The sequence below is a fragment of the Procambarus clarkii genome, chromosome 22 (genome assembly GCF_040958095.1).
Source record: "Procambarus clarkii isolate CNS0578487 chromosome 22, FALCON_Pclarkii_2.0, whole genome shotgun sequence".
Classification (NCBI taxonomy): Eukaryota; Metazoa; Arthropoda; class Malacostraca; order Decapoda; family Cambaridae; genus Procambarus; species Procambarus clarkii.
In genome coordinates, this window is record NC_091171.1 from 26,788,267 (window position 1) to 26,802,120 (window position 13,854).

General features: G+C 39.6%; 1 protein-coding gene across 2 annotated transcripts in view; it reads right to left on the minus strand.

Annotated features, from left to right (window-relative positions):
- LOC123758409 (uncharacterized) overlaps nt 1-12,004 on the minus strand; it is a 20,869-nt gene extending 8,865 nt beyond the window's left edge. The window contains exon 1 of one of the 2 annotated variants that reach the window (XR_006772884.2): nt 8,963-12,004. Coding sequence is in view for 1 of the 2 variants with exons in the window: in XM_045742783.1 (XP_045598739.1) it covers nt 8,344-8,511 (168 nt within the window). In the remaining variant the exon portion in view is untranslated. Of the gene's footprint in view, nt 1-8,343; nt 8,527-8,962 lie in introns of those variants that run through there. The other variant, XM_045742783.1, reaches the window with a different exon arrangement.
- Nucleotides 12,005-13,854: the final 1,850 nt, after the last annotated feature.

The following is a 13,854-nucleotide window of genomic DNA, read 5'->3' on the forward strand; positions in this document are numbered from 1 at the left end:
CACACAGAACATTATACGTATATGTATTTTTATAAAAGAAAATTTACATTTAAAAACTACAATTGTTTTTGTAAAGAACCAAGAACCTTGCCAGATTTAAATATTGATCTATCATTATACGAAATGATGCTGGCATTAATGTCATGACAATCTTTTAGATTCCTATTTCTGACATCCAATAAACTGGGATAATAATTATTCCAGTTCTAAGTTGAATTTTAAAGTTAGGTTCAGAGTTTTAAGTATGGCCAAGAACAGACTCAAGTAGGTTTTAATCATGTAGATCACAGTCAGTTGTGGGATGATGACCTAGCAGCACAATTTTGACTAAATGCTTTTCTATACTGATTTATGCATTACATTCCAGTTGAGGTGGGTAGACTGACTGGCTTCATAAACTCACTCAACTGACCTACGTTAATGTCCCACACAATCACCCCCACCATACTTCCTACTACGACTAAGCAGTAGCCACACGAGAGGAAATCTGTAGCAATTATAAATTTTTATGCGACATCATTACACTTTTTTAATGATTGCTATCAATTACTCCAAGTTTAAATTTTTGAGGTGTTAATTGAAAAGCAAGTAGGATGATGATTGCAACAAGATTCGAAAGGGTTTTTCCCAGGAAGTTTAATTTTTCCAAGCTGTTCTTTAAATTTGTATACTGAATCTGCATCTGGTGAGCTGCAGTGCAGGTCTTGTAGGACAATAATTTTAGTTTTAAAATCCGACTCAGAACTTCCACTATCATTTATGGTACCGAGTATTTAAGTGCAGACAAGTGCATCTTTTGGCTAATGTACAAATCCATCAAACTCTGTAGGCCTAATTTTTGCTACTGAGCCACCTGAAAAGATAGTACAGTAGTCTCATATCCATATTTTGTTTAAATAAAAGTCTAAGGGCAGTTGCACACTTTCAGAAACATGCTTTCAGATCTATATACAGATGGCCTTGCCATCTGTATACTGTATTTCCAAGTAAGCTGCACCCTTTCCTGTAGGTATATGCTGGATTTATTCATTGTTCGCGATAATCTTATCGCCTTAGGATGATATTCTCCTGCCAATAAATTAAGTCCTTGGGAGTAAACTCCATCTTTTTTAGTAGACCAATCATAATCGTATTCACCAATGTACAGTTCCATAACTACGTTCATTGCTCTCTCCTTTTCATCATGCTCGTAGCATTCACCCTCCTCAGTTTTTCAATAGGCATATCTGAAATCCCTCCCGTGGCGTATCTGAAAACTAGAATCTGTTCAATGCCAATACTGAAAATAACTCACGAGTGACTGAGCCTAACCTTGTCCAAGGTGCTGTCTTTTGCTCTACTGGTTAAATAATGCTCTCATCCATAAAAGTTCCTAACTAATCAGTAAAGTCTCCATGTACTTATGTAAGCATCTACCTCAATATCTTGGTAAAATCTTACTTATATGTATAATCTTACCCTGTTATCTTTAAATTTAATCGTATTTTGATTTATATTAGTCATTTATTGGAATTAACTAGAGTTCATTTTTGTTTTCTTAAGTTCATACTAATTATAGGATCATAACTAAGCTATTTCAAGTTAATTATCATTAGGATTATTTTACTTTATTATTATTATACACTATTCTTGTCAGTCTTATTAATTTTTTTTACCTAACTTCTGTATTCTCCTTGTGGTGTATCTCTAGTAATCTTTATTTTACTTCTAATTGTTTCTATTATTTGTGTACTTTTATTTATTGTTGTGTTTTTGCTATACTGTAATTACCTTATATTTACAGCAGATTTAGTATTTAACTGTTTTGTAATTGCTTGTTTTATTGTATTTTGACCCCATTGCATCTACATGCAAGCTGATATTGATCATGAACTAAATCTTGTCACAAATTTACAATAATCAGCATACTGATCACTTCTGCATGTATTACACAGCAAACCTCGAGGAGAAAAAAAAAACTTGCTTATCAGTTTTCAACCAAAATGTCAGATCACTTGGTAAACATTTTGATGATATAAATGCACCACTCACAGCACTAGGTACTAAACTATCATTCATTATTTAACAGAAACCTGGCTAAGTGAAGACTATACTGTACACAACTCTACAACTTAGCTGGTTATAAAGCCATTCACAACTGTAGGCCTAATAAAAATGAAGGTGGTACAGCTACATATTACCAAGATACCTTTATCTGCAAGTGTCATTAGTGAAGGAGATGACTACTGTGAATATACCTTTGCTCAGTTCTCGAATAAATCCCTTAAATCCTCCTTGACTATCGTAGCTATCTATAGATTTCCCAATGCTAACATAGCTTCATTCTCAGATAACCTAAGGAATATTATCATAAACAACAATCTCAACAAAAATCACACCATTCTAGGAGGAGACTTCGATATTGACCTATGTCAACAAAATAGTCCCCCCCCCCCCCCCGAGTTGACTTTCCTAAACAGCATGAACTCCTGTATGCTAATCCCCACAATCACCAAGCCCACCTGATTCCCTCAAACATCTGCTACTACCTTGGATCACCTATGGACTAACATAACAGCTTCCCCTGCATCTGGTATAATAATTGCCAGAACAACTGACCACTATCCTACCTTCCTCATAGCAAACATGGACATAACACCACCAGAAAACAAGAAACTTACATTCATGCTACAGAGTGAAGCAGCAATAGGCAACCTCATAAATGCACTTCACAATATTAACTGGGAATCTGAATTCAATAATACATAGGATATAAATTAATTAGCTAACCTCTTCCTTTCCTAAACTCAAAGCCTCTACAACACTCTTTGTCCCCTTCTCACCAAGCAATAACCGACAAAAGAATAAACAATCCTTGGCTCACAAGTGGCATATTCAAAGCAATCAACAAGAAACATGAATATGAAAAAGTTAGGATTGGCCTAGTTACAAATGAAGTATTGTAGTTAAAAGGTACGCATCAATGCTTACCAGTATAATAATAAAAGCAAAACTTTCCTATTATGAGAGTAAATTCAAAGAAGCAAAAGGCAACATGAAAAACACATGGAAAGCCATCTCTAACATCCTAGTTAGAAACAATAGCTTAATTTAATAACTTCTTTTCATCAGTTGGTGCTAACCTTGCCAAAAAAATCCCACAGACTCGCATGTTAACACATCTTTCAGGCAGCTATCCAAAACCTCTTCTCCATTCACCAGTCAGCCCAAGAGATGTTGTGTCCATCATTCATTCATTAAAAACCAAAACTGGGAACATTAGTGAAATACTGTACCATCCCATGGTATACAGGAGGGCCTCCCATGCCCTTGCACCACCCATAGCTCTGCTGTTCAACAAATCTCTAGTGTCATACCTTCCCTGATATCCTTAAAAAAAACACAAGTAACGCCAGTTCATAAAGGAGGCAATCCGGCATACAAACAATTACGGATCAATATCAAACCTACCCATAATCAAAAATATTTGAAAAATTTATTTACAAACAGCTCTACTCCTACCTTGTAAAATTTGACATACTCAGCCCGTCAGTTTGGCTTCCACTCCCAAAGAGAGTACCAACGATGCAATTATTAGTCTGATATAATCTAATCAGCCCTTGAAAAAAAAAAGTTTCTGATTGGACTCTTCATTGACCTGAGAAAGGCCTTTGATACTATTGACCACAACTATCTCTTACTTAATAAAAAAAAATAAAAAAATATTGCCCAAGGCTTTCACCCATTCGATGAAGTTCAGAATATCTTTATATTCTTCAATCGACCCAAAACCTAAATCTATGGGTAACTTTCCAATTCACTGGGAAACCAACCAATCAATGTACAGTACAACCGCTCAAGCGTTTCAAATTTTTCTGCTCTGTTGATAGTCGTAATGGCTTGGCGCTTTCATCCCTGATAGTTCCCTTCATTGTTGACCTACATAATGATTTCCTAAATCCACTCCTTCATACTGGTTTTCAATTGCCCCCCCACAAGTCTTTATGCGAGCAATGAACTTAGGTATTTGCTCGTCATCCACAACGCATTGTCATCCACAACGCATTGACCGTGAGCAATAAACACCACTAGAGCGATAAACTACCTTCCTTTCCCGTTAACCACATCAGAGCTGCTCTCGACTAAGAAATATTGCAATTTTTATTGGGTGCCTACTCAAAAAAAATCACACTAACAATTATTAGCACTTAGAAATGAAGCACAAGTAGACAATAATCCCCATTCACCATCCTAGACTGTACTGTAGAACCTCTCAGCACGTAACTGAGCTAGTGCTCCGTACTCGAGTACGAACCGCCTCCCCCGCCGTAAACGGAACCGCCTACCAAAATGAAGACTGCACTAGAATTTCTAGTAGGGGAAATTATGATGTACGTATTCACAACTAGGTGAATACATCATAATTTACCCGACTAGAAAAGGAAAGGAGAGAGAAAAGATTGAAGAATTAAGACATATTGACCTATACTTAAAATGTAGAGGTTGTGCTGCGAATCTCGTGGTGTGTACAACACGCCACAGGTCAAGGAAACTGGTTTACGTCACCCAAGGTAACAATTGTCAGCTGGGTGTGGTGGCCAACGATGTTATAACTTTTATTCTTCTGACCACTTTTAATGTTTTTTTTTTTGGTGGATGGATTTCATAAATTTCAGAAAGGATGGATGGCGAAATAGGTATTCAGGAGGTGAATAATCCAGGACAATTAAAAACTCTAGGGAAAAAGAATAGGCCATAACAAGACACCTGGCGTTGTTCTTCAGTTATATCTTGCTCTGATTAGGCCCCATTTAGATTATGCAGTTCAATTTTGGTCGCCGTACTATAGAATGGATATAAATTCACTTAAGAACAGGTAACTGCAGAAGGCCTATTGGCCCCTACGAGGCAGCTCCTATTTATAACCACCCAATCCCACTCATATGCTACCTCAGATCACTGAAAAGATTTACTGAACAAAAAATTGTACCACTTACGGGCTATTCATGCCCGTGCCACCTCTTAAGAACATAAGAACAAAGGCAACTGCAGAAGGCCTATTGGCCAATACGAGGCAGCTCCTATTTATAACCACCCAATCCCACTCATATACATGTCCGACCCATACTTGAAACAATCGAGGGATCCCACCTCCACAATGTTACGCGGCAATTGGTTCCAATTGAAAATGGCTCTTCGGGATCTTAATCTTTATCAATCATCAATCACTCATTTACATGTCCAACCCACGCTTGAAACAATCGAAGGACCACACCACCACGTTTCTTTGATAATTACTTACTTACTTGACAACTATCTGATTAAATTGGTGTTGACCTGAAATTACACTTTGATCTTCCTTCTCTGTACAGGTGTTTCACTTGCAAGATTCCCTCTCAGTTCTCGTTAGCAATATTTCTTATGTCGTTCCATCCTTGCCTGCATGGAGAGTCCTACTTGCAAAATATTGCAAGACTTTGACTCACATGGTAAATGCACCCATCCTACGATTTTGAAAAAAAATTTCCTTGAATGTTTCTTCACTCCCGCTCCATTGCCGTCTACACAGATGGGTTGAACTCTGCCGATGGTGTAGGCTATTTATTCTGTTGCCTTCTGACCACATCTACACATGCCGCCTACCCCTACCATCATTACGGCGGAACTTTATGCAATCTTGTATGCTGTTCATCAATTGCTTTTTCGCCGTCAATGCTCCTTTGTCATTGTGGTCAGCAACATAAGAACCAATCAAGATACTTAATCAACCCCTCTGTGCCTCGTACGTCCGGCTGCGTACAGCTTTGTCAGACCACCAACACTCAGGCCGCCTGGTCTGAGTCGGACCTCAAAGACATTGATCCCCTGAACCAACACAAGGTACACACAAGTTTATAATTTGTTTTAGGTCAGAGCCAATGAGAGCAATAGCTTTGCTTGTTGTATAAATAAATTCCATTTTTGTCGAAAGAAAATCCTCAGACGTGAGGATTAAACAGTCCGCTAGTCTGTTAATGAAATGAACAAATCCATAAGGGCCGTGACGAGGATTCGAGCCTACGTCCGAGAGCATCCCAGACGCTGCCTTGATCGGAGTTGAAACCAGAAGTTCTACCGAGCTTACATGGATCCTGCAGCCTCTCCGAGACAAACCAGGGTTTTACACAACTCCCCCATGCACTCGGGCTATGTCAATAGGCCGTTCTACCTCTTCGCCCTTACTTCATTCCACACAGACTTTATTACACGCATTGTGATTTCTATGTGTAATGAAGTAAGGGCGAAGAGGTAGAACGGCTTACTGACAGCTCGAGTGCATGTGGGAGTTGTGTAAAACCCTGGTTTGTCTCGGAGAGGCTGTAAGATCCAAGTAAGTTCAGTAGAATTTCTGGTTTCAACTCTTTTGACCATGTCGTAGCTCGGTCGATTAAGGCAGCATTTGGGATGCTCTCGGACGTAGGTTCGAATCCTCGTCACGGCCCTTGTGGATTTGTTCATTTGATGCATCACGCTATTGTGATTTGTGTGTGTAATGTATAATGAAATATGAAAAATTAAACTTCTCATATGCTGGATCAAGATAATTTCAGTAGTGTTGAAGATAATACTGGGAGCTGGACAAATGAGGCTGTCAGAACAAATTAGAAAAGATTGCAGCGTCTAGGGCATTGACAGAACTGTGTTAAGTTAGGCTAACAACAGCCTGGTAGACCAAACTCAAGTCAAGCCTGGCCTCGGGCCGGGCTTGGGGAGTAGAACTCTCAGAACCTCATCAAGCAGGTAACCAAGTAAAGCTGGCAACTGGTCCAAGTTTTCAGTATTGTAAAAACCTTATTGAAATTATATGACCATTTTAAGTCTCCCACATGAAAGTAGGCCAAAGTTCAAACAAAAAGGTAATATAAACAGTTGCAGGACAGACTGAGGAGAGCAAAATTAATCATCAGAACTTCGCAGAACACTAGTGCTTTTAGAAAGATGGATCACCGAGACTAAGCACAGCTTCAGACAAATTCAAGAACAAAAACTATGGTGGCAACATTAGAAGTAGACACTTGAATTATGCCCTGACAAAAGATTGAGAACTAAAGATAATGTGGGACACAGGCAGAGGTGCACGCACTCTTACACGCCAGACCCCGTTACTCTGGCTATCATGCAAGACGTTCTATCAATCATCAGCACGACCATATCACCTTGCTGAGTTACTCGTGCACGGATTCAGATCAAAGTAATAATGGTGCATCACGCAATTGTGATTTCTGTGTGTAATAATGGTCCTTGCGTTCAGTTTTCATATGTTTTACCGATAGAGAAAACAAGTAAAGATAAAGCTAAATGGGGTGTGGTTGGCAATGAGGGGGAAGGAAGGTGCCCCAGATTCTGTGCAGAAAGATCAAAACTACCAGAGGAGCAATTTCTCTGGACTGGACACCTCAGTCCCATAATCAACAGGTGATTAAGGGACAGTATACATCTTTACGAGTGTCTGCCACGCGGCGCCAGGCCACTCCCTCCCCTCCTACCAAACAAAGCCAGCCCACTGCACCACGTGCGCGCAACTCACAATGCGATAAAAATTTTGGTACGCTAAACAAGGCAACTTTCATTTACAACAAAGAGCAAGTACGTCAACATATTGCAAGGTCGAAAGGTTTAAATACATTTGGTGTAGTATGGGTGGGGGATCTAAAGATGAATCAAGCTCATAGAATACAACAAAAGTTTGGTTAGCAGGAGCGCACGAGTGACGGTTGCCGTAATAATTGTTCTTGTGGTATTGGTTGTGACAGGCTAAGTAGCTGAAACAACGAAGAAGGTGTGTGGGCGTACATTTACATTCCGGTCTCTTAACTTACTGACCGGTTAGCTTCCGTTTGAAATTATCGATCCGATACATCCAAACATATGATCCCTAAATCTTCAGTCTTGGACTGCCGAATTTTGATCGTCTACAAGATTTAAAATAAAAATATCCTTAATGTTATTATTTATGCATAATATAATCCGATATCAGCCCAATTATGGGCATGGCTTACATTCGTCATGCCATATTCAGTAATCAACGACAGGAATTAAAATCCTGGATTATACTCCAGAGTATTAGAACAAATGTTACACAATGGTAATCTTCAACAATTATTAAATTAATCAGGCCAGCAGGTAGAACGATGTGTATAAGGACGGTTGTAAGAGTACAGACCAAGGTTACCTGTAGATTACTAAGGCTGCTACCACACCCCTCCCCCCTTAATTTTTATCATACCAGACATATAATGCCAGTTAAGCTCCTCAATGTCTCTAGGCCAACAACTGACCTACAGGATACTGTTCACAACAGTTGCTAAACTCCCGGGTACCTACTTGGCCTGATTCCAGACAAATGTCATCATCTACTTCACCCCTTCCATGCCATCCAGATCCGTGCTGGTGGGTGAAAGAGCCAATAACAGATAGACGAAGATGGACGACCGACGCTCGCCCGACGCCCCGGTGGGCGACGGAAACTCCATTGTCTTCAGGAAATGTCATACTGCATGCAACACTCACAAATTTTTAGAATTCAAAAAAGGAGACTGGTATTTCTCTGGACTGGACTCCAGCCATTATAACAAAGAGAACCCCGCCTTGGTCATATGACCTCTGTGGGAACACATTTGGAAATCTAAAAAAAAAAATAAAAAAAAAGTTAAATCAGGGCCCCTAGCCTGGCCGCCGCCAGACCGCTTAAACGTAGCAGGAAATGTTTACCAAGGCCCCCAGACAAATCTTGCCTAGTAAACTTTTCACACGCAGTTAATCTATGTTAAAGTTCATCTATGTTACCGCCACTTATACATATGTTTAAATCAGTCACGTGGTCTAGTGATCCGGAAAATGAATAACACTCCGGCCAGCCAGAGCCTTGCGCCACTACCAAAAAAAAAAATAAGTTCTACTCAACATCTAGACATTTAATCGTACAGGTTTTCACCATACTCACCAAAGCTGACCCCGACAGTGTTCGCCAAGCCTTTAGCGAGTGTTCACAAAATAAATGACGGTAACAATCACTGTGTAAACCTGGGAGAGCGTAACACAACGTATCTCCACGTCACCAGCAGTTGAGACACTGAGAGTAAGCACAACGTGACGTCAGGACGGCCTGCATGTGCGCATGGAGGCTGCGCACGCACACACACACACACTATTGCTAGACAAGAATTACCAACTAATAATAATCCCTTGAATTTGATACTTTCCCCTCTCTCCTTTATTATTATGATACATGTCAACGAGGAGTTGATTCAAAATAAACAATGTGAATTTAAACTAAAACTGGTCTTATGCGGACACATGTATTATAGACGGCTTGGCAACTATTTAAAGGAGGGAAGGCAGGATGGGGGGATTGGGGTGTGGTTGGGGTAGGGGACCTATGAACAGCCAAGCCTTCAAGGACTTAGGGACTCGTATAGAGATATTTACACCAATTCACCGGCTCACACACACTGACGGTACCACTCCTGTGCCAGGTAAGTCCACTACGGGCTCATCATAGCCCGTGTTATTTGCCCTGCTCCTGTGCCAGGTAAGTTACGGGCTCACCATAGCCCGTGCTACTTGGAACTTGTTCCTAGTAGCTGGATCTATAACAACAACGGCTCACAGACTAATGTACCCCCCACTTCTTATTTCCCGGAAGATATATACACAGATAAACATATTAATTATGAAACTAGCTCATCAAGGAGGCTTGGTGGCTAAGTGGAGAGCGCTCGGGATTTGTAATCCTAGGGACCGGGGATCGATCCCGGCGATGGCGGAAACAAATGGGCAATTTCTTTCACCCTGATATCCCTGTTCACCTAGCACGTTCACGTTAATGGGTTAAAAACTAAAACAGTGGATGTACATTATTATAATTTTAGAGAGAATATTGACATAGTAGCGCTCCAGGAAACTGGGGATAGGGATGGTAGCATTCTGAGGCTAAATGGCTATAAAGGTTTTCACTTATAACCTTTATAAGTGAAAACTTTTTTAACCAAGACGGTGGAGGAATTAGGGGAGTCTCATGTTATGCCAAAAGTACCATACTTGCTTAGATAACTGGGATTCCTCAGAGATATAGAGGTATTGAAAGTATTACACACAGAAATCACACTAACGTGATGCATCAAATGAACAAATCCACAAGGGATTTGTGGATTTGTTCATTGAAAGTATTAGTTTGCGGATACAGTTACAAGACCGAGAGTTAAATTTAATTAATTTATACATCTCTGATAACTCCTTTGATTTAAGATACTTGCCAGATTCCTTCTTTTCTGAAGATACGCTTGTCGTAGGTAATTTTAATGCCAGGCATCCAGCTTTAAGATCAAGGGGTAAAGAAAATAGTAATGGTTGCAGATAGTACCAGTTATTGTAGGAACATGAAGATGCTCAACAGCTGGGCGAGCCCTCTCCTACTCATCTGCGGGGAGGGACATTAGATTATGCTTGTTTGATAAATTGTCTTACTGTAGATAAAATGCTAAGTGATCATTTTGTATTACGAATACAGCTTAAACTAGATAAAAAAAAATGCATGCCTTCAGAGGAAAAGGTTAGAGTTTAGTGAGGGAGAATTAAGGGGTCTTGTTGGTCATATAGGGTCTCGAATCTCTTTTATATGGATACCTTCACACATAAATATAACCCATCATAATGAGACACATTGCAGCCAAATTAGCGTGCAACAAAGATGAAGTTGAATTAGATCTAGGTATCCCCATCTCTACTGTCAAAACTGTATTGGTTCAAACAATCAGGTCTGATAGGAAAGAAATTACTGACTCCCAACGACCTGAAAGTACTAGTATTAAAAGCTATGATTTGTTCAGATCTGAAACCTATATCTATGGACAGCACAAAACGTCCACCAGACTGTGCGACACAGTGGTTGCCAGGATCAGGCTGGGTTACCATTACCTGTGGCAGGTGGCTACAGGTGACAGATCTCCCAATCCTGAGCACTCCAGGTGCAAACTCCGTGAGCTGGAACTGCGGCATGATCTCCCACACTACATCACCGAATGCCCAGTTATTAGACTTTTCAGACCAGTTGGCATGAGGTACCTGGAGCTTTGTAATTACTTTATTCACTCTCGTATTCTTGAAGATATCCTCACAGTGTACCCAAAATTTGCCAGTGCAGGCTACTAAATATATGGTCCTGTATGACTAACCATCCTGCGAGATGGGGACTTTTTTACAACTGCTACCTTATTCAATCTTGTGTTGATGATATTCTCAAAATGCATCCGGAGTCTGCCAGTTCAGGCTGCTTATCACATGCCTCTGTATGACTAATCATCCTGTGTGATGAGGATTTTTTAGCATCACGTAGCTAGCTTTTTTTGACACATTGTACTCCACTTCATAGTCTAGGGTAGCTGCACAAATGCAGATGTACCTCATGTATTATTAATAAAAAAAAAGTTGGTCATATTAAGTCTTGGTATGATACTTATAAGCCAGTTTCGGCAGAAGCATTTTATGAAGATTTAATTAAGGAGGTACATATATTTAACGGGACATTGAACTGAAGAACATCCAGTATAAAAAAGCATCCCCCAAGAAAAGAAAATTATACACAAGACAAGATGCTTAGGGGGTGGACATTAACAATGAGGAGAGCTCACGGGGATTGGATCGGAATGGTAAGACTGAGGTAGGGAAGAATGCTTTACTGGCAGTTGCTAGGCTGTGTGGGGAGAAGAGAAAGGAAATTAGTAGCAAGTATTGGCAGGAGTTTGCAGAGAAAGTTGAGAGTAACAGAAACTTGAAGGAAATTTTTCAAGACGTAAATAAAGTAAGGGGTAAAAAGCATAATTTTGTTGCACATCCTGACCCGAAAGGAACTGCGAACGGTCTCGTAGATAAATGGGCGGAAGCTGCCAAACTTAGTTCATTGTCCGCTACAACGAGAGTCAATAGATTCTTGAAAAGATCTAAGAAAGGACCTTATATTTACAGCAGGTAACAGTGGTGATGTCACTTGAAGGGGGGGGGGGGGTAGAAATAGCCTAAGCTACTCTATCCCTTTTAGATGTAAAATTCACATTAATGCATTCATAAATCTGTGTATCTATGTATTTACGTATGTAGCTTAGCATAACATTTTAAAAGCACTACGATCACCTTCTGTGGTTATTCAATAAATCTCTGAACTGTATGTTTGACAAATCTCTCACCCTGTCCATGGAGGACAGAAGAAAATGTATATATGCTAGTTAGCATTGTAAATGTGTGGCCAGGTCTGTGGTAGAAAAGAATAATAATAATAAAAATTCTTTCTTGTCTCAATAAACATACCTGAACTTGAAATGTCACTTGCACAGGTATTACCAGAGATGAACTAATACTGGCGATTGAAGTTGAGAATCTACCGCCCATGGAGAGGATGGAGTAACTTATGGAAGACTTAATGAACTTGCCATTATGAAGAAAAGCCTACTGTTAGACCTCTTTAATATTAGTTACAAAGAGGGCAGTATTCCTAGTAAATGTAGAGGCTATGATCATCCCTATCCCTAAAGCCAATGGAGAGTATAGACCTGTGTCCTTAACCTCGTGTTTTTGTAAAATGACGGAGAGGATATTTTTAAATAGACTTTTATATATATAATAGTTGATCAGTTGTCTAGTAATTTGTTCGGGTTCCTCAGAGGCAAATCTACCTCTGACTGTATTATTATTAAATGTCTAGCTAATGATAATGATTACTATAAAATTTTTATTGATTTACAAGGAGCCTTTGATAAAGCTAACAAAGAGATTATCTTATAAGGTTATCTTATATAAACTAGCTGGTCTTGGCGTTAAAGGGAGATTATTGCGCTGGATAGGGGATTATCTTCACGAAAGAAAGACTCAGGTGTGGTATCAACTTTGTATGTCAGGTATAAGATCTTTTGAACTCGGCACACCTCAGGGAGGAGTGTTGAGTCCCACCCTGTTTAAGATACTAATGAATAGGATAGCATCTGAGAGATACTCAAATGGGGGTAACTCCGATTATATATGCCGATGATATTTTGTTTCAGGGCAAAGATATTTCAAAGGTTCAAACGGTGTTGGATAATTTCGGATATCTGTCACCAGATGGGACTGGTGGTTAATGAAGACAAAACTAAGTTTGAAGGTAGAAGTCGGAGGCCTATTATACTGAAAATAAACGGTAAAAATATATAGAGTTAATATATATAAATATTTAGGCACATATGTTGGATATACCCCATGAGAGTTTGGAAGCTGAGATGAACAAACTGTTGGGTCAATGTCGGAAGAGATTACAACCTCTGAAGACTTTGGCATGCTGTGGATAGGGAGTTTTTTTTTTATTATTATTATTTTCTACCTCTTATTATTTTTTATACTTATTTATACTTTTACTTATACTTATTTTTATACTTATTTATACTTTTACTTATACTTATTTTATTATTTTTCTTTTATTATTTTCTACCGTGGATAGGGAGTGGGAGGCCCTGTGCTACGAGTGATATACTTGAGTACTGTAAGATCAGTCTCCGTGGTGTAGTGGTAAGACACTCGCCTGGCATTCCGCGAGCGCTATGTCATGGGTTCGTATCCTGGCCGGGGAGGATTTACTGGGCGCAATTCCTGAACTGTAGCCTCTGTTTAACGCAACAGTAAAATGTGTACTTGGATGAAAAAACGATTCTTCGCGGCAGGGGATCGTAGTCCAGGGACCATAGGATTAAGGACTTGCCCGAAACGCTACGCGTACTAGTGGCTGTACAAGAATGTAACAACTCTTGTATATATCTCAAAAAAAAAGATCCCTTACAGATTATGCTGCACCTGTCATTTCTTGTTTTGGTA